Source organism: Triturus cristatus, chromosome 3_1 (genome assembly GCF_964204655.1).
Source record: "Triturus cristatus chromosome 3_1, aTriCri1.1, whole genome shotgun sequence".
NCBI classification, from domain to species: domain Eukaryota; kingdom Metazoa; phylum Chordata; class Amphibia; order Caudata; family Salamandridae; genus Triturus; species Triturus cristatus.
The window spans coordinates 619,485,181-619,511,609 of NC_140583.1; the positions used below are offsets into that span (position 1 = coordinate 619,485,181).

General features: G+C 41.5%; 1 protein-coding gene across 5 annotated transcripts in view; it reads right to left on the reverse strand.

The window, feature by feature from the left end:
* Positions 1-1,133: 1,133 nt before the first annotated feature.
* The window catches only part of SPG21 (SPG21 abhydrolase domain containing, maspardin), a 339,779-nt gene continuing 314,483 nt past the window's right edge, over positions 1,134-26,429 (reverse strand). For all 5 annotated transcript variants that reach the window (XM_085644558.1, XM_085644559.1, XM_085644560.1 and 2 more), the window contains one exon: positions 1,134-1,858. In XM_085644558.1, coding sequence (XP_085500684.1) covers positions 1,736-1,858 — 123 coding nt within the window. In that variant the 3' untranslated portion in view covers positions 1,134-1,735. The remainder of the gene's footprint in view (positions 1,859-26,429) is intronic.

A 26,429-nucleotide genomic window follows, 5' to 3' on the forward strand; every position in this document is an offset into this window, starting at 1 on the left:
CAACAGAATTCACTAATGAAGTTTATCATTAACAGGAATCAAAGGCCTTAAAGATGAAAGAAAAGGTGGATACAGAAAAACGCAGTTTGGAGCTCTATTTAGCCATCATTACTGGCCTCATGTCTATTAATGAGAGAAGTGATGCCTCAAAAGGGAATGTGCCATATGACTCTGGTAAGGAGTTATGCTACTCCTTCTAATATGTTTAAAGTTACATTCTCTTGATCTGGGTCTCTGACGACAGGATTCTTACTCTCCCTCGATCCGAAATATCTTCTGATTTAGGAGAACCCTGAAGTGGAACAGGGGTAAGATCTTTGGGTTCTGCCACAAACCCCAAATCTGCTGGAATAGGTGGCTATTTTTGTTCATTCAATGTGGATTCTCTTGCACCTGATCTAGGAATGGTCGGCTGCAGTCAGTTTCTCAATATCAAGGCCGGAATTATCAGTTTCTCAGTGTGTGCCCCAGAAAGGGCTTACGTAGCGCAGAGGAGCCCTCCTGGCTCTTCTGCTACAGCTCGGAAGCAGTGAAAGGTGTTCTTCTCGGAAGGCAAAAGCAAAATCTTCTCAAAATTCCCAGCTGGAGTACAAGCAAAATCCTTCGCTGTCCTGCAACGCCTTACTTGGCATTCCCTGACAAATATAGTATTATACAATGACACGAACATAAGCAGGAAAACAGTTCATTCATCAATGACTGTCCCAGAATAGGAAGGGCATTTAGCAAAAAGAACTAACATAATGGGCAAGAGAAAAGCTAAAAGGAAAGTAGTCGAGCAAAAACCATCAGAAAATTAAACAAAATATATTTTGTTTACATAAGCAATGTTAAGATTTAGGAAAGAGATTTCCTTTCAAAAGCATGTTGCGGGTCCTGCACATAGACAGATATAATCCGATGCTTACAAAAATACATTTTTATAAACCAATTTGCTTTCAATAATCTATTACTTTAATAGACCTTAAATGCATGGAATGTTTACTGTGGAGATGGGGAAGGTATATTTCAATAAGCCATGCACAATGGCTTATTTACTACTCTCCTACAACTATTTCGTGGTATATTTTCCATGTTACGTAAAGAGCTGACCAGTTACACATTATCAAATATTTAATACCTATAGCAATTGATTGAATTCTGATTTTTTTATTGAAAGATTTTACTGCAAAGGCACAAGATGATAACAGATAAGATGCAACTGCCCATCAAGCTTGTGTGGCAGACATTAACGGTGGCAAAAACGTAACTCAGTGGATATTGACACAGAATCAAATATGAAGCAAACAAGACCACTAGAATTAGCACTTTAAAAGTGCATTTAAAAAATATGCAACCATATACAACACAATTATAAAACATCCTGCCACGGAGTTAGGCAATTTCAATGTGCAATATATTCACAGCTTAAAGGAAAAATAAGTCATTTACCATTTGAAATGATATGATTGCGTATACTTTCAGTAGCAAAACCTTTCTATTTTTCTTCTAAAAAAAGAAAGAGCAAGGTATAAGAATTGTATTTAGTTGCATCGTATTCTTATATACATATTTAAAAAAAAGACATGTTACATAAAGTGTCCTGGACCGCTCAACGTTGAAATCCCTGCCCACAAGATGGCCTTTTCACAGACAAATGTTCAAATTGGATTGCTGGAACTGAGAAAGGCCAGGCAAAGACTGGGACTGATTGCGCAGAAGGCCCCTTACTATTCGGCATGACAAGGCCCAGTTGCTAAGGTTGCGCCTGGTCACCGTTTGAGGTCATATTGCCTTTCTGAACTTCCAACTCCTCTGCGCTGACCATAGCAGGGTCAATTGCTGCGTAACGTGTGCCATGAAATTGCCGTAGATGAATCTAAAGAATGAAATGAACAGTGATTCAGAGGGACACTTGTACACAGCAGAGTTTGCATTCTAAATCACAACCTAGAAACAAATACCACACTAGCAATAGGAAGAACAACGTTTAAAGCAAACACCTATGAACTGGAAATAAAGACCATTATGATTAGAGTTCTTTTATATCTATAAACATACGATTCCCATCGTGTGGATTTCCAGCAAACTAATAACGAACTTGGAAACTGTTAATTAAAATAATGAATAATCAAAGTTCGCGGAACCGCTTACTGAACATGCATGCCCAAATGCTTCTAGATATCTATGCTAATTCCCTAAGCAGCTGCATACCACTTCAGTCCCTTCATTAGTGCCAGATGAAAGTAGTCAAAAGGTAGAAGATACTCATGGTAGTAACTCATCATTAGTCGCCCACAGTCTCCTTTGCTCCAAACTCTTAATACACCCCTGCTGCAAGACATTTTATTGGAAAAGGGAAAACTAGTGCAATTGTGTGGACACATGCTACTTCCTTTTTGTGCCTGCTGGCTAGCCATAGTCTATACCTGCCGCAGGGCAAAAAACATAGGATGGAATTGTTTAATAGACTAATCTGTGTGAAGGAGTAGCCCAAGAACTTCAAGTAAGTAAATTTGGTGAATAATTTATATTTACTCTAGATTCATAGCGCATTTTAAAACACAAGAATTCTGATAGAGTGAAATACAGCCTATACAGCTTATATTTATATACACACACACATATATATATATATATATATATACACACACATACATACACACGCACACACATATATAATACAATACTCATTTTACATAAAATAAAACATTTTCAGTAGTGAATGGTGTAATGACTGTGTTCCATGCGTATAGGTGATGAAGTAGACGTAGCAGAGTAGTGTCTTTTTAGAATTTTTATTAAGGCCATAAGAACAGTGGTAGCAGCCCCACCAGGAGCAGCCTGCCTATCTTCCAACTGTCAACACTCACATCAGGCACCCAAGCATTCAACACATGTCCATCACACCAACATTCCATACAGAACACTCACAATGGCTGAGCAGCTAGGATCCAGATAACAGGGAACATTATAAACATAACAAGAAGATGCTACTACAAATGGTCAAAGTGAGTATCTGATCTGCACCCATCAGACAACCTTCAGACCCCATCAGGGATATTAAGAGCTTAATAAATGCCTCAGTTTGTCATACGGTTCCTACTAATTCAGTAAGACTGTGCGTTTGGGCAACATAAGTGTCAAACTACAGGGGACTAAGTCCACTCATACCATCAGAATTTGTTGACCTAGTTCTGGGCTAGCTCATAGCACTCCATTTGGATCTCTAAACCTTACAAGGTAATGGATGGTGTCTGCAATCTCAGAACATGATGACCCCGAATCCTCCAAGGAAATCGTGGCAACAGATCTACCTATTTGGTTGTTTAACTCCGGCATGCCCAAAGGGAGACAGAAGGATACACAAATTGGCATTTCAAACATTTATTGAAGCAAAAGGATTCTTGTGTAAAAAAGACGTGCTGCAATGATTACTAGAAGAACAAAAAGAAAAGTAACCAGTATTACAAGAATGGTGAAAAAAGATACACAAGCCAATCATTTTGCATTTGCAATGATTTTATGAATACATATAATTGTACTCCTACCTAGTACTGCTTAGCCTAGAGAGCATAGGGTGGATGCGATTCTGCCAAATATCTTACAATGATCTAACTTCGTATTCACCCGAGTGCATATATAATCTGGTAGCCTGTCTGGTGTAGAACAGGCCGCCATCACTCTCAGGATGGTGATGAGTTCAGCTAGGCTAGAATTCAAGCACAGAGCGACCGCGACAATCCCCCGAAATGATCCTCTGCTTAAACAAAGGTGTGGTGCAGTGTATATAATAAACTAAAACCATTCGTACTGTGCCTGAGCTCTGGTCCAGCAGTCATTGTTGATTCTACCCACCCAAAGCTGTTGCCGAACAGACAACAAACAAGGCCAGTGTGCTCAGTGTGCCAGGTCCTTGACCAGAATGTTCAAAGTTATGGTAATGTGCCTATGAGGAAATGTAATTGTAAGCAAACCTTTTCTAAGTACACTAACTCATGCTGATGTGCAAGCACAGGTGTGCTAAAAGTCATTGTTTAAAAAGATGTCAACTTTAAACATTAACATGTAAAATGGAAGTGTTTGTGCACAGGGCCTATGCAGCCACACAACAAAATGTACCAGTTGAAGATCACTTCTGATTTGTTCAAAAGTCATAACAGACAAGAAAATTCAGGTCCTACACAAGGCTTTCTGGAGAAAGGGAAGAAGGTATAGGAGCAAGAGCATCTCAAAATAATGCATTATGAGAGCTTTCTGCAAGCAAAAATGTTCCTGGTCAGGATTTGTGTATTTGTCAAAAGCAGCTAAATCAGGTTTACAGATTTACGTTTGCATCTGTATATTAGACCTGGCTTTGTAACATAATAGTCAGTGAACATCTAAGAGAAGATTTTCTTTCCAGCATTAAAATAAGCTACACGTTTATACAGTGGATTATCATGCATGTATTTCCTATCAGCTGGAAAATGGAAAAGATCTTCTCAAGGAGTTAAAAATTACCATACATTAAATCCCAAGGAGCCAAGCACAATGATATGACAGCCTCTCAGCAATTCATTATGGGGGGAGTGCCTTGTTGGGCAGGCACTGGAGGAATTCACACAAGCAAATTAATTACTCTAATAAATTAAAAATAATCAATCATAAACATGTTTAACTTCTTTTGTACATATTAAGAAGGTTCCACATTAAGTAAACAACCGCTAATATCAACAGCATTATCCTGCTGGAGCAGCATCACTTTGTAACCTCTTATAGACTGTCACACACTCCCTCACTGTCTATGCCTACTTTGCGCATCCTCACCTTTCTGCTCATTTTCTCCATTTGCAAAAACTGTAGCTCTAGCTCTCTCCCTTAAAAGCAAATAAGCAGGCTCTTTATATAAATTCAAACACTTGAGTGCCACCTCCCCTAAAGGTTAGACTGACCCCGCTGCACCAACAATGACAGACACTGGACCCCAGATACCTCTAGCTAAATGTATAATAGACCATTAACCACATGAAATCTATTCAATTATCTGCAATGCTCTACCCACAAATGGTCTAGACATCCACCTACAGTTAGTTTGGTACAATAAAACTTGTAGCTACTGGAAGGGTTTGTTAAAATACTAAATGCTCCATAAATATAAATCCACACACGAGATGACAAAACAAAATCCTGTTTTTAACAGATATTCTCAAGTTCTGATGCTAACCAGTCCTCTGTTTTTATTTATTGTGAATGACGTGGGGGATGTTAAGTTAACAGATTCATAACAGCGTTTCATTTGGATTATTTTTACAATTCATGAGACGTCAGTAAAATAAAGTTGTATCTGCACAGCACTTTACTGTCTCAATTATAGACAGCCACTTCCACAAACTATACAAATTTCATCTTGATATTAATAAACATATAGGGGCCGATTCCAATCCTGGAAAAAGGCCGTACGAATAGTCATACGGAGCGTTTTCTCCGTACAACTCGTACCCGGTAAACTGTCCGTACAACCTAGGAAGTACGATTCGTACAGAAAGCCTATTTCCGTACGAATCGTACAAAAGACCGTACGGGTAAAAAAAAAAACTACGATTCTGATCCGGAACAGCCTGTACGCGACGTCCGTACGTATGTAAGCAGCATTTTACGGCCCAGCAAGTACGTTTCGTCCCTACGTCACTCTGTATGGCTCTTTTTTTACGGGAGCCAATAACAGCCGTAAAAGCTGAGTCCCCAGGGGTACAAGTCGTACAGGCATACACCCCCCGTGCGTTGCGCATGTACGCATCGTACCCCGACGTATGTACGGTGCGTACCCCCAGCGTGTATGTACGCACCGTACCCCCCGTGCATATGTATGGTGCGTACCCCCAGCACGTATGTACGCACCGTACACCCAGCGTGTATGTACACACCGTACCCCCAGCGCGTAAGCGCTGGGGGTACGGTGCGTACATACACCTGGGGGGTACGGTGCGTTGGGGGTACGCACCATACTTACGCGCTGGGGGGCCTGTATGACTCGCACCCGGGAACAACTTTTCCCAGGATACGAGTCGTACAAACTTCACTTCGTAGCGGGTAAAGTCATTACCCGTGTACGGGACGTTTTCCCTACGAATCGTAAATCGGAAAGCCGGTCCGGATCGTACTTGTACGCTCGGACTGGATTTTTACGATTCGTACGGAAAAGTGTTCGGGTACGTCTCGTACAACTTTTCCCGATACGATTCGTACGGATCGGGCCGATCCGTATGTACTTTTTCCTGTACGAATCGTACTTCACGGGTGGGACGTGATTTGTACGATTCGTACAGAAAAAAATACGGCTACGAGTCGTATGGAAAAAAAAAATACAGGATCGGAATCGGCCCCATATTGTTTAAATTTAACATATGACCAGCTTCACAATTACTTTACTGCGTTTCTGTAAAGGGTGCTCAGGCAGCATACTCGAGCTGAATTAATAACCAAAAAGAAGTTGGATTCATTTTCTACTCGGAAAAATAAATGTGAGATGGGTAAGCCGCATTGCAAGAGATTTTTACTTGTCTGTTCTCTACCCCATGTTCCCTCAAGTCTGAAATCAAAAGGACTATCAAGAGGAAGGCTTCAGTGTTACGTATGGATATTCAAGCCTGCCTGACAAAGAAGCAGGCACATTGAAGCCACAGGCAGAAAAAGTTTCATGGCTAAATCACAAGACCGATAAAATCAAAACGGGGACGAAGAGCTATGTTTAACAAGGTCCTACAGCCATACTCCTCCTTAAACATAACTGGAATAGGTCCTCTCTAGATAAGTATTAGACCCTAAATCTGGTGTAATCTCAGGACAGACCGGATGGGTCACAGGGAATCCACATGGTCAGATCTTAATGCCCTCACACACCTGGTAGTGTGTCATGCTTCATCATAGGGTGCTCCTCGTCAAGCCCGCGCTGCAATGCCCGACGGGCCTGGGGGCTCTTAGTCAGATCTTTTGATCCGTAGATGCTGTAAGAGGCGTGCATGTAAGGGTTTATTTGTGCAAATAGGGTGGTGGATATAAGAAGAGTAAAAAAGTCCCTTGACTCATAAAAGGTTATGGTGCTATCCTCAGGTCACAATGTACCTTGATAGCTACAAATGTGAGAAATAAACTTCCTATAGACTTTGTACCTAGAGCACATGCGGGCCATCATACGAGTTGTATGGTGGCCTGCATGTGCACTAGGTATTGATGCTTTGTGGGGCTCTTGATCAGCCAGTCGTCTAGATAAGGGAGCATATGAATGCCGCTCTATCTGATGTAAGTGGCTAGCACAGCTAGGCACTTGGTAAACACCCTGGGGGCCATAGTGACCCCAAATGTTCGCACTTTCAACTGATAATGCTGGCCACTCACCACAAATCGCAGGTTATCTTCGATGCACCGGGTGGATGGGTTTGTGGAAGTCTGCATCCTTCAGATTGAAAGTGGTCATGAATGAAGTCACCTTGTTGTAGCAGGGGGGTGACAAGTTGGAGTGTAACCATGTGGAAGTGCTCCTACAGGATGTATTTGTTTGAGGGGCTTGAGGTCGAGGATGGTTCTGAGGGAAACGTCCTATTTGGGGATTAGAAAGTATATGGAGTGCACCCATTGCCACAATGTTGTAGGGGTACTGGCTTTATGCCCCACTTGATGAGTAGTGCATGCAACTTCTCCTGGAGCAGTCACTGATGTTCGGGGGACAGTGTGTCTCTGTGGTGGTGTGTGTGTGAGCGCTAAACAATACCCTTCCTGGCTGATGCTTAACACCCACTAGTCGTAGATCTCCGCCCATTGGTGCAGGTAACCCTGCAATCTTCCTCAGACAGGTGTTGTATGAGCGGGGGAAGGGCAAGATCATCACGTTTTTTGAGGTTCTGCCCCTTTTGGAGCTTTGCCCTTTCCTCTTATAATTCCCCTTGTAGCCTCCCTTTTAGCAACCCCATGAAGGAGTCTGCTGATGTTGTCTGGAGAAGGTGGTGGAACTCACTGGGGTGGGAGTTTTTGCTGCACCGCAATACTAGTAGAGGCAAAAGGAGCTGCGGGAAGCTGGTGTTTGGAGTGCCCTAATGTCTTTGGTTGTGTCATCCTTGGTTTTTTCTAGCATCTTACCAACTTGGGGTCCGAAGAGATGCTCCCCCATCGAAGAGCATCTTTAGGAGGTGCTGTTGAACCTTCAGCTTAAAGTCAAAACCTCGCAGTCATGCGTGGCAGTGTAGATGAACAACAGTATTTCTGCCACAGGCAGCTATGTCCGCACATAGAGCGCAGCAGATGTTGGGGTTTAAAATTATTTTCCATTCTTCCATCAACTCCTACGTCTGTTTCCCAAATTGCGCTGGGAGATGTTGAATGAGGTCTTCCATCTGATTCCAGTGAACTCTATCATACCTGGAGAGATGCCCTAAAAAATTAGCACTGCACCAATAGGGGGCGAATTGTGCTGCAACATGTTTACCACCAGCATCGATCTTTTTACTCTCACCGTCTGAGGAGGGGCATCCCCTGTGCCCTGTGAATTGTCATGCTTCCTAGCCGTGTGGACCTTTAGGGAACTGAGGGCAGTAATTGGCCCCTTCAGTAGGGTGGGTCAGTGTGAGAAGCCTTAAACATTTTGTCCACCCGAGGCACGATTACCCTTGCCTTCACAGTCTTCTTAAAGATGTCCCAAGCAGGTATAAGCATACCCTTTAGCATGGAAAGGTACTGAGAGACCGCTTTGTAGAGGAGAGGGTCTCCATGAGGAAGTCTAATTCCTTGTGCTGGACATGAATTTCCACATTGTGAAAGGTGGCCGCTGGGGGATCCACATCATATTCATCCCATGGATCAGGGCCCAGAGTATCATAGGTGTGTTTTAAGTATCAAAAGGAGAGCCCGGGCTGTCCCCTACTCCCAAATGTCAAGAATCCTTTGGCGAGTGCTTCTGAGAGTCCACATGTTGCAGTGGAGATATAGGAAGAGGATGAAGAAGAGGAGTGTGTGAGTATAAAGATCAGCAAGCTTTGACACTGCAGTATGAAATGCATGGCATAATCCATCGTATTATAGCATTGTTTAACAAAGAGCAACCTTTATATGAAATTCCATTTAAAACAAATAACCAGTTTGTTTTTCAGGGGTCGTTTGTCCTATCGATATACAACTTGAAACATCTCATAATGCCTAGTGGAAGAAAAGATCTTTTAGCAGCTGCGAATTTGAAATATTTTTATTAAATTTCGCATTAGTAGACAATATTACTATTTTTAACACATTTTATGTACAGAGGTTAAATGGATAAGGCTTGTATCTCCCTCAACCCCCCTTGCTGAAGTTATGACTACTAAGAAAGCAGTGTTCCATGACAGCATTTATGGAGATGCTTTATGTATTGGTTCAAATATTTGCCTGATTAGATGAGCTCCTATTGTATTCAGCTCCCACACCAACAGGTTCTTTACCAAAGGCAGATAAGTATAAACGGACACTTCCAAAAATTCCTTTATTACGCTGGTGGATATGGCAGGTAAGTACATTCTAATAGAGAAGCATCTTGATCCAGATTCAGACAAGCTCAACAGATAAGGTAGTATTTCATGAGGATGCATAGAGAACGCGTCAATATTGCTTGCGGAGGTCCTAATACAAAATCTCTTCCACTTTAAAGAGCAAGTTTTACTAAAGGAAGCTGCTCTGTGTGCTTAAAGGATCTTAGGGCAGTAGGTGGGATGTTCAACTAGCAAATTTTAGGTCAGAAGTAGCCAGGCAGTCGGATGCAGGGATGCCACATTTGTTTTCAGTACTTCAAAAGGAGAAACGGATCGATCTTGAACCATACTGGTGTCTTAAAGAAGAAGTGCAAAATTAAGGTCTGTGTATCAAAACTGTCTGGCCCAACTGAGGGTGACTACTATTAAAGTGTAGTGTTAGCTTCCATAGAAAGCTTGGTATGAGCGTTATCAGGATAAAAGAGTATGCAAATGTATCTTGGCAGGGAATCAAACTTGCTTTCCCCAGGAAACAGAAAACCATTATATGGTGCAGTTTTGAGATTTGTCTTTCTGACATATCTTCTGCTCTGGACACAAGCTGGTTCGTTCTGTGAGCCTGAAAAGTGTTCCACTGTTAGAATTATGATGTGTCGTAGAATGCAATGTCATAGTTCTTGAGCCTTTCGACAGCTTCTTGGTCTTTGCTCCTCTCTGCTTCTGAAAGCAATATAAAATTACCAAGTTGTTTGTTTTTGATGTCATTACATTTTATTCAAGGTAGGAACGACTTCATGACAAGCCTGACACGCTCAACTCTATTAACTTTATAAGTAATTTTTGCATCTGAAGACATCATAGTCTGCTTAGCGAATGTTAGTGCAGATGTGCACGTCATCGCTTCATTGAGGCATCTATTCTCAGATGAAGACACCGTCTGATTTAGTAAAGGTGTTGTCCAGTAAAAACCTTTCCTTAACGTTCCGCCTATATAAGGTCTGCATAATTTCTTTGGCTATCAGTATCTAAGAAGTGCTACTGTTACTTCACAGTCACAGGAAAGTACATGAGGATGGTGGGTACATTGCAGGTAAGTATATCTAAGTATTTGCTTTGCATGCCTTTAAGAGAATTACAAGACACCAACAGGGAGCGTTTTTTTGTTTGCTATTAACTTTGGCCCCATTTTACAAATATTCACAAAACTTTCCCCCAAAAAGTTCATTCAGCTCAACTGCTTCCTGGAAAGTTTCAAGGTGATCCGTCCAGCAGGGGCTGAGAAAAAAAGGGTCCCAAAACTTACATTATCCATTCATTTTCTATAGACCTATTTAAGACCGGTTTAGCAAAAACCTGATGAACCGAATGACACCAAATTAGGCAGGAAGCTAGATCTTGGTCAACAGATTTGCTTTTATTTGATTTGGTGTAAAACCGTTCAGTAGTTTTTTTTGTCAAACTCTTTTTATTGAACTTTTCCACGCACATATCATAATGACAGCATACATTAGAGATAAGCCATTTATCGAACGACAAAGTGCTAGTGATAGATAAACGTGCTTACGACATTGCCTAAAACAATTTTTCTACATAAGATGAATTTACAATTGCAGCTGGTCAATGGAGTGGTGTGACCGAAGGGAAAGTTTTGATTAAGTGCGTGAAAAGGGACTAAATGAAACCTTTGGTTTCTCTGGATTGCTGTACCAGTTTCTCAACAAACAAAAGTTCTCTGGTGGCTGCCAGACGATTTTCGGGTTGTAGAGCCCAGTGTTTCAGTGAAGTGTAGTGATATCTTTTGAATGGTGGTATTCCGCAGTTTTGTTGACAATGTTCAAAAGTCAGGATATCCCACCCATGAAAGAGATCTGTGATGACGAGACAGCCTCCTTCCCTCCACGAATCTAAAAGACCTGGTAGAGAGGCTGGGACAAAAGCGAAGTTACAGTGAATAGGGGTGTATGGTGAAAGTTCAGCCAGGCAAATGGGCAACCGTGTTCCACACCACAAGGGTTGTTTGTGTAGGTGTGCTCAAGTAGGCATTTGGTAGACATTTGTTTGGCTTCCAAAGGACATTCCAAATGTAGCGAACTACCACTGCCCTGACCATATGGAGCCAAAGTTTGTCCGACTCACTCTGGGACCATTCTACTATAACCCTCAACAGAGCTGCTTTAAAATATAGGTGAAAGTCTGGTAGGGAGAGGCCACCTGCCTCCTCTGGGAGTCATAGTTGTTTATAGGGAAGTCTGGCTCTATGGTTTTGCCAAATAAAGCGTAGGACCAAATAGCGGAGTTCCGAAAATAATTCTCGGGGCACTTCTATGGGCAGGCCTTGGAATAGATATAAGACGCATGGCAGCACTGTCATATTAATGCGCCCTAACCATGAAAGATATTTTTGGGGCCCATCTTTTGAGATCCATTTTGAGCTGGTGAAGGAAAGGTAAAAAGTTGTCTCTATACAGATCGGAAATTCTGGGAGTCAGTTTTATGCCTACATAGGTTATTTCTTTTTTCTTCCATTGAAAAGTAGTCGTGGAAACCAGGTGTTCCATTTCATGTGTCGGAAGGGTTAGGTTTCGAATAAAAGATTTATGCAAGTTTATGCGGAATCCTGCCACCTTCTCATAGATAGCTAGCACTCTTTGCAGACAGGCTAAACAGGTGGAGTGTGCAGTGAGGGAGAGTTACAGATCATCTGCAAAAAGAGATATCTTGTATTCTACAGATCCGAAAGGAATACCCTGGATTTCTGGTGTAGCTTGGATGGTTGCTGCGAGGGGTTCAATGCTGAAAGCAAATAAGAGTGGCGACAGTGGGCATCCCTGGCGAGTACCAAGACTTAACTTGAAAAACTTGGCGCCCACCCTGTTAATCGCCACTTGTGAGAGAGGATTTACGTAACACGCTTAAATCATATCAATGAATTTGTCGGAAAAGCCACATTTATGAAGGGCTACAAAGAAAGTCTTTTCAGCGTCTAGTGCTAATAGGTAAGCCAGCATCTCTTTTTTGGTGGCTTTTTCAACCAGGTAAACTAGCTGTCTCAAGTTGTCATGCATTTGACGCCCTTGAATAAAGCCGGATTGGTCTGGGTGAATCAATTTAGGGTGGACCTTTTCCAATCATGTTGCCAAAATCATAGTATAGACTAGCTTTGCGTTTAGGTTAAGTAAAGCTATTGGGCTGTAGGAAGCGTAATATTGAGGGCCATTCCCAGGTTTAGGGGTTACAGAAATGAGTGCTTCACTCATTGAGGAAGTACCATTTTGTTAGTAGTTATGTTGGTGAAATAGAAGTTTAAGATAAGGAATGAACTCTGTACTAAAAGTTTCATAAAGTAGCATGGTGAATCCATTGAGTCCAGGGGACTTTTGAAATGTAAGATTAGCTATCGCCAATCATACCTCCTCCTCGTCTATTGGCTTGCTCAGTTCCTCGTTTTGGGCCACTGATACCTGGGGCAGTGCTATTCTAGCCAGGTAATCTTGCTTGCAGGCTTCACGAGGTGGGTTTGAGATATAGAGGTTTTCATGGAAAACCCAGGCTCTGTCACGTTCAGAAGTTGCAGGTTCCCCTATCTCTGTCCGAATTAGATTACTATATTCTTTTTCAGGTTTTATCCTGAGTTGGCATGCTATGTGGGTGCCTATCTTACTTCCCTTATACAGTAGATGTTTAAGCCTTAAGAGAGTCAATTCAGCTGAGTATAAATAGCATTCAACTTTAACCATAGGGCTGTGACCTTTCTCTGTAATGTAAGTGTTGGTGTTTCATTATGTGTTTTCTCTGCGGAGAGAAGTTCTGCCTCAAGAGTTTTCGGTTTAGTCAAGGCAGAAGAAAGGGCGATGACCTCTAATGACTGCTTTAAAAGCATCCCAGTTATTGGAAAAATCAGTATGTTGGAAATATTCTTTAAAAGTTTTGCGTATCTCATCTCTAAAAAGACGGTCTATAGTAAGGGATTCAATCAAGAACCAGCAACAGAGCTTCGGGTGGGGGGGGCACTATACTAGCGTCAGCTCGACTGCGACATAGTCTGACAATGTTATAGGATGAAAGTCCCATGTTAAAATAGCCAGAGTTAAAGATTAACTAATAAAAACATAATCTAGTCATGAATAGGAATGGAGTGAATGTCAAAAGGTGTAAATCTTAGTGTAAGGATGTGTAGTTTGCCAAGCATACAACATTCGTCTGTAAAGAACGTTGTAAGGTGTTTGTGAAGGTGCAAGTGCTTGCCTGGTGTGGGTATGTACTGTCCATCTGTGGGTCCCAGAGGAGATTGAAATCTCCCACGAGTATAATATCGCCCTCAACATATCCTCCTAAAAGTGATTGGAGAAGTGTGTCCTGGGCTGAATTTGGGGCATAAACCGCAGCAATAGTACAAAGCCTACCAGATATTGCCCCTTCACCACTAAGATTTGCCCAGCCCTGTCCGTTTTGTTTCCTAAACAGTTGAGGGAGGAGTGGCACAACAGGGCTCCCCCACAGCATTTAGTAGGTGCACATAACTGAAATAGTTGGGTAAAGCTTATGTTGAAGCAGTGTTTCTTCACAGCACTTCAAATGAGCGTACAGTTGTTTTTGAGAAATTAAGGGAAAAAAATAATTGTATATTTTGGCAGTTGGTCTCATGAGAGGCCAATGGGTGTTCTGTGAGAGCGCAAACTCAACAAGCATTTGCAATGCAATAGGTCTCGCATTTGAGAGAGTTTAGGCTATTGGCATTGCAAATGACAATGTGTTTTATTTATCTGTTTTGATAATTAACACTTAAATAAAAGATAATGTCATTTACAATGCCATAGCTCAAACTCTTGTAAATACGGATGTTTAATTGTACTTAATTTCTTCTTTATAGCACCTCAAACGCTGCTGGCCACTTTGATGCTAGTGACAGGCATTCACACCAGCATTTGTGTTTTTTTTTTTTTTTTTACTTTTTAAACTTTATTTTTTCAGTTTTTTTTTTAATAATACAACATAATTCTTTCTCACAGTAGGTCTTATAATCCACTTCTTACATGGGTAGTCGGTTCCGTATGTATCACAACGTGTCTGATTGTGCATAACAAAACTTGCATTTGTGTTTATGGTTTTATTACGGTGCACATACCTTTGGAGGAACTGGTGGCCGAAGTGGCCAAGGGGCAGAAAACGTAATCTGAGCCCCAGACACTTTAAACGCATAATAAACTTGTCCCTACTGAAATACGCCTGGCCCTATGCGAATAACTGCATGTTTTGTTTACAATGTGTACTGGAGTTCAATTAACTTATCACAAACACAAGGAACACGTCATATATTCAAGGGGTGACTGAGGCCAGAGCTGCCGACTTTGGAGCTGGGAACTAGGTTCAATTCTCGACGTTTGCTCAACATCCTGCGATTCTGGTCAAATCACTACATCTCCCTGTGTCTACCAAGAATTAATGTGTCCTCGTATAACGTAACTGGTGCTCATGTAAAGCGCTCTGATACCTTCCGATCGAGTTTGCGCTATATAAAACTGTAAAAAGAAGAAACAAAAAGCAGGTCATTAGCACACCTTATTTAATTATTTTTTTTACAAAGGGTGAGGTGTGTCATGACCATTCACAAGGTCACCAGACAGACACAGATTAGACGAACTCACCAAACCGACACAGATTAGAGACGAATGACAATATGGCGATACCATCCCCTAGTGAGAACAGACATTAGCACTCTCAAAACGTTCCATGTGAAAAAGTTTCATACGGAACTGTAGCCAGACACCGTTTGAAATGAAACAGCTGCATGGTTTTGTTTTGCTTTAATTAAGGGAAAAACTGAGCATGGATAAGAAGCAACAGGGAACTCTCGAGCAGATGCGGCCTCTGGCCGTTTTCACCTGCCTGGTTGTGCCACTAACTACTCACTCCATGCCAGGAAGTGCCCGGAATTGCATACTTGCCAGAGATGCCCTGGTGCTGTATACGCGATGCCTGGGGAAAAAAACCCTCCCTAAACTCTGCCAGCCAGGGAATGAATACCACAGTCTTCACTCTGCACTCGGGGAGCTGAGCAACTGTCACTCCAGCTCCTTGTCAGACATTGCACACTGCAGGGAATAAACAGGCGCTGCATACTGCTTGCAGAGAGCAACAGACACGGAACTTATCTCTGAGAGCGAGCGCCATGCGGTGCACACTCCCTTTCAGAGACCTCCGGGCCCTGTACACACACTCCCTGCCAGGGCACGTCACACTGTCCCCAGAGAGCAGAGGTCACTGTAGCCTCCCCTCCAGGGAGCACCAGACCTGCACACTGCTTCCAGACAGCACCAGTCACTATACACTCCCTTCCAAGGAATACCAGACACTGCACGTGCATGCAGAGAGCATACGACACTGCAAACCCAATTGCAGGGATTATCAGGCGTTATCTAAAATTAGAAAAATAAATTAACAAAAAAAACAACAGGTCAGATTCCAAAGAGACTAAGCAGATGGAAAGAGACGATCTGCGAACGAGGGCCACCTTTTTTGGGAGTGCCGGGCCTAATTGTGATACCAGTCCAACCCTGCTAACAAGGTTTGCATGACAGAAGAATCAATGGCGGGAGAGCCCTCCCCAAGGACAGTATGTGCTCGGCTGCGCTGCTCGTTTTCCATTCCCGTTAGCAGAAGACAACTGTAGTCTCTTGATCTTCTTTGTTTATTAGGTTACGATAATAATTAAGCCTATCTGGTCTCTGGAAGAACGGGCGTCTAAACTGAAGCAACTGCTCACGAAGACTCGACCACATCGAAAGGGAAACTTCAATAACAGGCAGTTTAGTGGCGGTAGTGGGTTTTATAGCCAGCTACGCCCAAGTGTTTCCCGATCTTGTCAGAGGTGAAAGTCTTAAGAGAGTGTGAATCCAGGCAATGATAGGCACAATCAGGATGTGTGGAGTGTTAAGGGCAGAGCAGGGCGCAGATGTTCTGTAGAACAATATCCTCTCCTGACCTCTCCTTGTCATCCTACACTTCCTGGTGTCATCCTGCACTCCCCGTGATTCCCCTACCTCTGTTGTGTCTGCGGGCTGTAGAACAGGAGGACCTGGGCAGCCATTACACATGCCCCAGTCCTGCAACACAGGACAAGCTTTTCCGATGCATGCATCACCTCCTTGCAGATATGGATTCAAAACCACTATTTTTCAATACTATAACTTTTAAGCTGCTTACGAAAAGTGTATACAGTTACAAAAATAGAATTTGGCCAGGTGGGTCACAGAAAAGAAAAGCGCGCGGCAATGAGGAGCAAGCCGTCCCGGTGCCCCAAAAAATAAATAAATAAATAAACCACGTCGGAAAAGAAAAGCGCGACGGCAATGAGGGGCAAGCTGCCCCTGTGTCAAAACAAGAAAAAAACAAGCCCGGCGGAGCGTGGCGCGCGCACGCTTGGGGGCGGGGGAGTGCATTCCAGGCGGGGGAGCGAACCCTTTGAAGTGCTCCCAAAAAGCGGAGTGCATGGTGGCACCAAGCGCGTGATTGTCCGCTTTTTGGGAGCACTTTGAAATGCCCTTTTACAATAGTCTCGCTTTGCGATCGCTTACGCGATAGCAAGGTCGAGACCTAAAAATGGGCCTTCATGCTCTCACAGGAGCAAGAGGTTCCCGTGAGTCCTCTGATTGGATAGATGTTAGAAATGAAATGGCGACTTTTACAGTTTACTGTGAAAAATGCGAGGTGTTGTGAAAAGTCGAATTAAAAAGCTATATGACGGGGCAACAGAAAAGAATGCTGTCTCCCTTAAGTTTAGGGAGGAGGTGTCAAAGGGATAACTACTATGAAGAAAATAAATGTTTAAGTTTAACACATTTTTATGATCTGGCAGGACCCTTGTGGGAATGAGAATAGTAATAAGGGGTAGATGAGATCTGAATACACTCTACTAGTAGGAAAGAATATTGTGGGCATTGTTTTTGAGAGGAAGGGTGTACGAGAGAAGTACTGTGATGAGTAGATGTTTAATTCCTATTATCCCAAAAAAGTTACTATCTTGCTCGACTCTCGCAGGGTTGTGAACAGTAGAAAGGAGTAGGAGATCTCTGAATACACTCTGGTATGCACACTTGTTACTGTAGGAAGGAGTTATGTTTCGTAGGGTACCCAGTAGTCACCTAACCTTTCACCTACATTTACCGTACCATTGTACTACATAAAGGGTTTTGATATTGAGTTAGGGTTGCATCGTAGGACTACGCATTATTATTGTCATGTCTTTATATGCTTGCATATATTCATTGTCTTTAGCACTATGGTAGGAATCTACCATCCGTTTACGCTCTTGGTGCTTATAATCATTTATATCTGTTTCAGTCTTATGGTTGTTTCAGCACACGTATTTTACACTAGAATGAAGCTGGTTCAATAAATACTTATTGAAAAATGTCCCCACCGTTTATTCTGTGTATCTCTCTGAGACAAAGTGAACACGAGTGACTGAGTGAAAACTACTGTACTGTTTGCCTGATGGGACAGAGTTGTCATGTTCGATAATTGCCAGGAACTATTCTCTCCTTGGTTAGAGGAGTTTACAGTGGAACTGCGAGCTAGCTAGGTATACAGGCAAACTTACCCGGTGGGGGTGTCTGGAATCAGTCAGGACACCAATCCCACAGTCTAGGGTGTCTAAACGGGCAGATCCTATGTAGGTTTAGAGGAACTATCAAACAGCGCTGTACTGGAGATGGTGTTTATCAGAGTTTACTACTCAAGCTTATCAGCTTTGTAAGTGTTGTGAGTAGAGTACAGTCTCTTCTCACACCCTACTATGTAAACCCATTATCAGAGAATGGAGTGTTAGCAGGGAGGAGATTCCTGGACAGAGTATACTATGCACAACTGTCATCCAAGAGAGAGGTCTCAGCGGAGAGGCCAGTCTCTCCACATAGCCTACGGACATCTGTCTGATGAGAGAGAGGTATGGTCTGGAAGGAGAGGTCTGTCACTCCTCACAGTTTATTATGTACACCCATCATCTGAGAACGAGGTCTGCAAGGAGAGGCTAGACCATGTCGACCCTGCTTTGCACACCTGTCATCTGAGAGAGAGGTCTGGAAGGAGAGGTCAGTCACTTCCCACAGATTATTATGGACACCCATAATCTGAGACCGAGGTCTGGAAGGGGAGGTTATTCCATGTAGATACCGGTCATCCGAGAGAGTCTGACAGAAGAGGCAGCCCCTCCCTACTACGCAAACCTGTCATCTGTGAGGCCTAAAAGGAGAGGGCAGTCCCTCCCCACACCCTACTATGCACACCCATCATCTGAAAGAGGTCTGAAAGGATAAGGCTGTTCATTCCCTCACCCTATTATGCATGCCCGTCAACTCAGAGAGAGGTCTTAAAAGAGACCAGTCTCTCTTCACACCCTACTACACTAACCCGCCATCCAAGAGAGATCTAAAGATAGGGGCCAGTCCCTCTCTACACCCAACCATACACACCAGTCATCCCAGAGAGAGGCATCAGCGGAAAGGCAAGTATTTCCACACACACACTACTACAGACAGCAGTCATCTGAGAGAGGAGAGGGCTCTCACTCTCCACACCTTACTATGCACACCTGCCATCTGAGACAGAGAGATGTCTGAGAGGAGAGCGCAGTCCCTCCTCACATCATAGTATGCACACCCATCATTTCAGAGAGCGGTCTGAGCAGGGTGGACAGTCCCAGCCCACACCCCACTATACACACCTGTTATGCAAGAGATGGGTCTCAGTGGAAAGGATACTCCTTATCAGATACTAATATTTCCTAAAATAATGTTGCGCTTCTGCGAGACTCTAGCACCTTGCAAGCTTCAGGGAGTGAAGCTTGCGCATGGATACGTGCAATCTCACGACACCGGCATGGAAAGTTACTGGCCCTGCCAATAGATGTTTTACGATCCCACAAGAGTCTTGCAAAATCATATGGAATGAGTGTGTGGAGGGGGGGGGGGGGGGGGGGGGGGGGGAAGTGTTTAAAATAAAAAAAAAAAGGTCAAAGATTTAAAAAATTGTTAATATTCCAATTGCATGGAAATATTGTGATGTAACTGGGTGTAAAACCATATAGCTCAGATTGTTCTTGGTGATTTGGAAGAGAAGGAAGCCTGTTAGAGTTGTGCTCAGCCGAAGTGACCAAATTTGGAACCGAGACAGACTGGTGTATATAAGAAAACTGCTCTAAGTTCCGGTAATTAGAAATATACTTTATGAAGTTTGTTGAGAAGTGTCAGTAAGTGCACTACTGTTGGTAAATTGATTCTTTACAACGTTTAGTGAGTCAAAAGCAGTTTGTAGAGGTGCATGCTTCTTAATATAGGTTTTAAGAGGAACACTTTAGAATGTGGATAGGTCAAGTATTCGATGTTGTGTTAAAAATGAAATATTTAATCTGTATGTACTTGTAAGTAAAAGAGGCAGTGTTCCTGAAATGATAAAAGAAAGCATCTGCAATACGTTAATACAAGGCCTTCGGTTTTTATGAACTGCACTGTGCATGTATTTTACCCCTATGAAATGTTTGAGTGGAGATATTACCATTGGATCCCTGACATAACATCGATATACAAAATATTGATGTAAACAATATCTATAAACAAATATAGACAGCAAAAATATTGACTCCTATAATTAAAAAGGTAAGGACAAAAATATTGAATAAAAAATATCGATGTAATAAATATAGATGCAAAAAATATCGATATACATCTCCAACAAAAGAAGAGCAGAGCCTGATTCCGGATGAAAAACCATGCGTTTATTTTCATAATGAAAAGTGACTGCAAACTCATTTCCTTACGCGTTTCAGCTTAATAAAGCCTTGATCACAGGTGAGTAGAATTGCAACACAGGGAGGTGCTTGTGTCCATTAACCCACGTGGTTTGGTGTCACACTACTACAGATCCAAAGATGCACCAGTGTTGTAATAATAGTCAAAGTATATGGTGCGATATTTAATTAAACTGCATAGCGTCCAAAATACCATATTTAGGTTTGTAATGTTATCCGTACATTTTGTCTGCTTTAAATAAAGGGCTCACGCGCGTGTTGATTAAATGGCAAAAGCACATTGTCATGACAATAAAATCCAAAATTCCCCAAGAGAGGTTATTACTTCTCTCTTCTCCCTTTCTCACCTCGTGTCCAGAAAGGCCTCAGCAAATCCATTTACGTCTGGCACAAAGCAAGCAGGTCATGCCCCCATAGATATGTCACCATATTTCAACAAAACACTCCATGAAAGGGGGCCGCCAACCTTGCAGGGCGGCTGATGCGAACAGGAATGGAGATCCTGTGACATTAATCCAACAAAAGAAGTGCAGAGCCTGATTCCGGATGAAAAACCATGCGTTTATTTTCATAATGAAAAGTGACTGCAAACTCATAACATCGATATACAAAATATTGATGTAAAAAATATCAATAAACAAATGGACAGCAAAAATATTGACTCCTATAATTAAAAAGGTAAGGACAAAGATATTGAATAAAAAATATCGATGTTATAAATATAGATGCAAAAAAATCGAAATATATATATGTACACATACATATATATAATAAAATATATTAAATATTTTAATAAATTTAATAAACACTTTTACGAAACAAAAACGTAATTAAGAAAAAGAAACCAAAAAATGATTTATATATAAATATATTTACTTTTAAATAATTAACTATTATCTTCAATTTATTTTGAAAGTTTAAAATGATATAAAAATAAAATATATATAAATAATTTAAAATATTAAAAAAATTCTAAGATAAATAAAAGATTAAACTATGAAAAATATTTAAACTTAAATTGCCCAATACAATAAATGCAATAGTAGAGAAAGTGTTGGATAGCAACATAATTAAATTTACTATTCCAACTCCAGTGAGAGTAACAGTAGGGAAAGTGTTGGATAGCGGAGGGGTAAAAATTACTATTACTACTCCACTGAGAAAAATAGTAGGGAAAGTGTTGGATAGCCGAGAGGAAACAAATACTATTCCCACTCCAGTGAGTGCAACAGTAGGGCCAAACATTACTATTCTCACTCCAAAGATTGCAACAATAGGGAAAATGTTGTATAGCAGAGGGTTAAAATTAGTATTCCACTCTACTGAATGCAACAATAGGATAAGTGTTGGATAGTGGAAAGGTAAAAAAATGTATTCCCACTCCAGTGAGTGCAACAGTAAGGAAAGTGCTGGATAGCGGTAGGGTAAAAATTACTATTCCCACTCCAGTGAATGCAACAGTAGGGTAAGTGTTGGCTAGCCGAGGGGTAAAAATTACTACCCCCCCCCCCCAGCGAATAAACAGTAGGGAAAATTTTGGATAGCGTAGAAAAAAAAAACCAACTACTATTCACAGTTAAAAGAAATATATACAAATTATATAAAATTCAAATAAACCATATTTAAAATATATATATATATATATATTAAACATAGAAAAGAACACATTATATTAATTATATATAACAAAAAATATATAAAATAATTTTTTTAAACTAAGAAATATATACAAAAAAATTAATCAAAACATAAATGTATTAATTTAATTTCCTACCCTATACCACCATACCAATACCAAAACACTTATTACATAATTAATAATCAATTAAAAACTAATAAACATTAATTGACTACACAAACGTTTACCCTACAAAATCAACACACCTAAATTAAACTATAAAATAATAAAAACACAATTAAAACTTATTTTAAAATTAAAAACTATTACTATTAACTAATAATTACATAATTAAAATGTATTGAATATGTATTGAATACCCACCCTTTAAAAGTAAAAAAACACACAAAAATAAATTACACAAAATAAACAAATAATTATCATTAACTAAATATTAAACACACATTACTTCCCACACTTTACTCCTATAAACACCATAACAGACACCTAAAATTAATAACACAATTACCATAATTAATTAGTTAACAACCAATTAATTCATAAATTAGGAAAAACATTACTTCCCAACATTTGCACTTATAAAAACCACACATTTAAAATAAATTACACAATTACAAAATGTAATTACAAATGAATGAATTAAAATTAACCAATTATTAATTCATAAATTAAAAATAATTTACTTCCCACCCTTTACACCTATAAACACCACAAGACACCTAAAATTAATTACACAATTACCAAAATGAATAAACCATTAATTAATTATAATTAATTAACAACCAATTAATAAATAATAAATTACTTTACACATTTAACACTAACATCTCAATCTAAACCAATATTAATAAATGAAAATTAATCAATAAATTTAATATAATTAAATTACTTCCCACCCTATTACTCTATAAACCTACAACAGGCTACAGAACTAAAAATGTAAAATTCAAATAAAATTCAAATAATAAAAAAAAAATGTAATACAATTAAATTACTACCCACCCTATTCCCCTATAAACCCACAACCCACTACGGAACTAAAAGCGTGAAATTCAAATAAAAAATAAATAAATATTAACTACTAAAAATGTAACATATATTAAAAATACAAACAATTCTTATACAAAAAAACATACATAACATGCATATAAAATAAATACATAATAAACAATATTTTTAACTAGATTTTTGCAAGCAATATTAAACATATATATTTTTTTTTAAACGATATAACTTACCTTAAGTCGATATTTTTGACCCACGATATTCTTGCTGTCGATATTTTTGACCCACGATAAGGACTCGATATTTGTGCAACTCGATATTTTGTACTCGATATTCTGTCCCTGCACCATTGCCATTACAAGAGTAAAACACTGTGTGCATTGTCCGAAAAGGGGTGTACAGAGGAATGTGTTACTTTACAAATTGTTATGGAACCATGTTTGAAGGCATAATAACACTTAATTGTAAAAAAAAAAAACTGCAGTGTTTGAGGCTGCAGAAAATGTAAAAAGAAAGGAACATGAAGTTAGTGGTGCAGTACATATAAATATGTGATTGTGGGTAAAAATGTAGAAATCTTCAGAGAAAGTAGTGATATATCGTCAATTACTGATCAGTATGTAAATTTTTATTATTGGATTCTTTTGTCTATTTTATTAAGGAGAAAATGGAATACAGAAGCTCTGTAAAACATAAGTACCATATCAATATATGGAGGATAAAACAAAAATTGCTTTCTTTGGAAGCAAGATGCAAAAAAAGGTGAGGTAAAATAAATAATTGCACAGCTGATATTTGCCGTTACTGCCAACAGCGACATCTGTACCTTGGAAGACATTTGTTCTGTGTAGCTCTACTGGTTTTTTTTTTTTTTTTTTTTTGAAAAACCTTTATTCAAAGATTCAAGGTACACAACAGAGAGCCTACAACCCTTATGGGCCGGCCGCGGTAAATATCTCACATTTGGCTCGAATCACACAGCCCTATGCCGTCAACCCGGAGGTACGGCGGCGTTGAAGGATGCAGGTGTACCAAGGTGAAACCAGAATGTGGCAGGTCTAGTGTCCTTCAAAACATCCACAGAGATATGGGCAGAGCGCCCCAATGTGCATTAATGTGCCAAACAATCAAACTCCCCCTCCCTCCCACCCCTTAACTACGGTCAACACTACGCTCATCTCACGTGTCCAAGGCTGGGGGCTGCAGCCGCCGCTCCTTTCCCTGCACCCTAACCGCATCATCAGGATACTAGACATCTCCAGGGTCTTCCTGCGCGGTGGCAGGGGGTTCGCAAATGCCGCCCCTGAAATCGTTCCACTTGGTCCATACCTCAACCCATTTGCGAGGGCACCCTCTCGCCACATACACAGTTCTTTCTTGCAACATGCACCAGTCCATATCGTTGGTCCAATCTGATAGTTTTGGTGGAACAGCGCTTCCCCAGAGCCTAGCAATGTTCCGCTTAGCAACCATATGACCAAGCGTGACCCAGAGCCTCCCTTTTGGCGGCAGGTCGGTTGGTTCCCATATATTAAGGATGCACTTTTTAGCCTCCGGGCGAATCTCCACTTCCCACACCTCCTCCATACATCTCACCACTCGTTTCCAATACTTCTGAATCTTCGGGCAGCCCCACAATATGTGGAAAAAGGTTCCCGTGTCCCCACAACCCCTCCTGCAGCGCGCTGTGTCCGCCCTCCCCATCGCTTGTAGTCTCGTGCAAGAGATATAGACTCTGTGGAGAATCTTCAGTTGAACGAGCCGCAATCTGGCCGATATCGCGACTTCACGGGGGGAAGCCAGGGCATACAGCCACTCCTCATCATCTATCTCCAACCCTTCCGCGACCCATTTTTCTTTTAGGGGGAGAAGCATGTCTGGGGGTTATTGATCAGTTTTTTGTAGGTGAGGGAGATGGCGTGCTCCGCGAGATGTCCGTCCAGCAGCCTGTCTTCGAGGGGGGAGGCAGGCGGCAGCTTGGCCTCCGGTGGGATGTTGGCCTGCAGGGAGTGACTTATCTGCAAGTACCTAAAGTATTCAGTATCAGCCAGCTCGTAGGTTTCTCACATTTGGGTGAACGTACGGAGCCCGCCAGACCCCCAGATGTCTTTGATCTGGGAGATGCCAATCAGGTCCCAGTTACGGAACCCCTTGGTGCGTCTGAGATTGCCCAGTGCCTCGGAGGCCCAAAGCGGCGTGGCCATCGTGAGGACGCCCGACCAGCCGAGTTTCTTCTGGGCGATATGCCATATCAGCTCTACTGGTTTTTTGATAACAAAATGATCTGCTTACTTAAATAGGAAAAAGTGCTTTATATACAAAAGAAGTCTATATGCTTGTCATCCACCAGAAACTTCTCTGCATAGCGCCTAATTTCTCTCCGCACCATAGTTGTACATCTGTCATTAAACACAGATGCCTCAGAAGAGAGGCCATTTGGTGCTAACAAACTACTACGCATACTCATCAAACAAGAGGAGATCCAAGGAATGAGGCCAGTTCTCCCCACACCCTACTACATGTATCCTAGAGAGGTCAGAACCTCAGCACACCCACTATGCACACCTGTGATCTGAGAGAGGTCTCAATGTAATAATAATAATAAATAAGCTTCTAAAGTGCATGGTTATACTCACTAGTATGTCCCCGCGCTGCAGTTTGCCTCCCTGTAAGTTTCAATAACATGGGAAAGTTTAAGAGGGACGTCTATATGTGGAAGAGCCAGGTCTTTAGTTTTTTTGGGGAAGAGCCTTTCAGATGGTTCTGTTTGAAGATCCAGAGGGAGGACATTCCAGTGTTTAGCGGCTAAGTAGCGGAAAGATCTTCCACCCATTCTTACTCTTTTGATTACAGGAATCTTAACCTGTCCCGTCCCAAAGGATCTCAAGGCCCGGGTCGGAGTGTAGGGGGACAAAAGACTATGTAAATAGCTAGGTCCGTTTCCCTGCAGAATGCGGTGACTGACACATAGGGTTTTAAAAAGGATTCTTTCCCTCACTGGGAGCCAGTGGAGGCAGCGAGGGCATTCCTGGACGGAGCTCTCCTGGGAAGCATCAGAACAAGGTGAGCCGCCGTGTTCTGGATGCATTGCAGTCTCTGCACACACTTACCACCAGCTCCAAGATATAAAGCATTCCCGTAGTCCAGGTGGGAAGTTACCAACGCATGGACTAGAGTTTTCCTGGCGGCTACGAGAAGCACATCTAAGATCTTCCGAAGGCCTTTCATTATTCCGAAACACTTCCCAGCCACAATCCTGGTTTGGTGTCAAAGGAGAGCTTCGAATCCAGCCACATCCCCAAGTTCTTAACCTAGTCGCTGGGGGAGGGGGTGGGGCCCAGAGTCTGCAGCCACCACGACGAGGACCATATCGAAGGCACCTTTCCCACGATGAGAACCTCCGTCTTACTGCCGTTTAACTTTAAGCAGTTACTTGACATCCAGACAGCCAGCTCCTGTAAACAGGTGGAAAAATTGGTGGCTGCTTCTTCATGGGATTGAGATAGTGACACCACCAATTGCGGGTCAT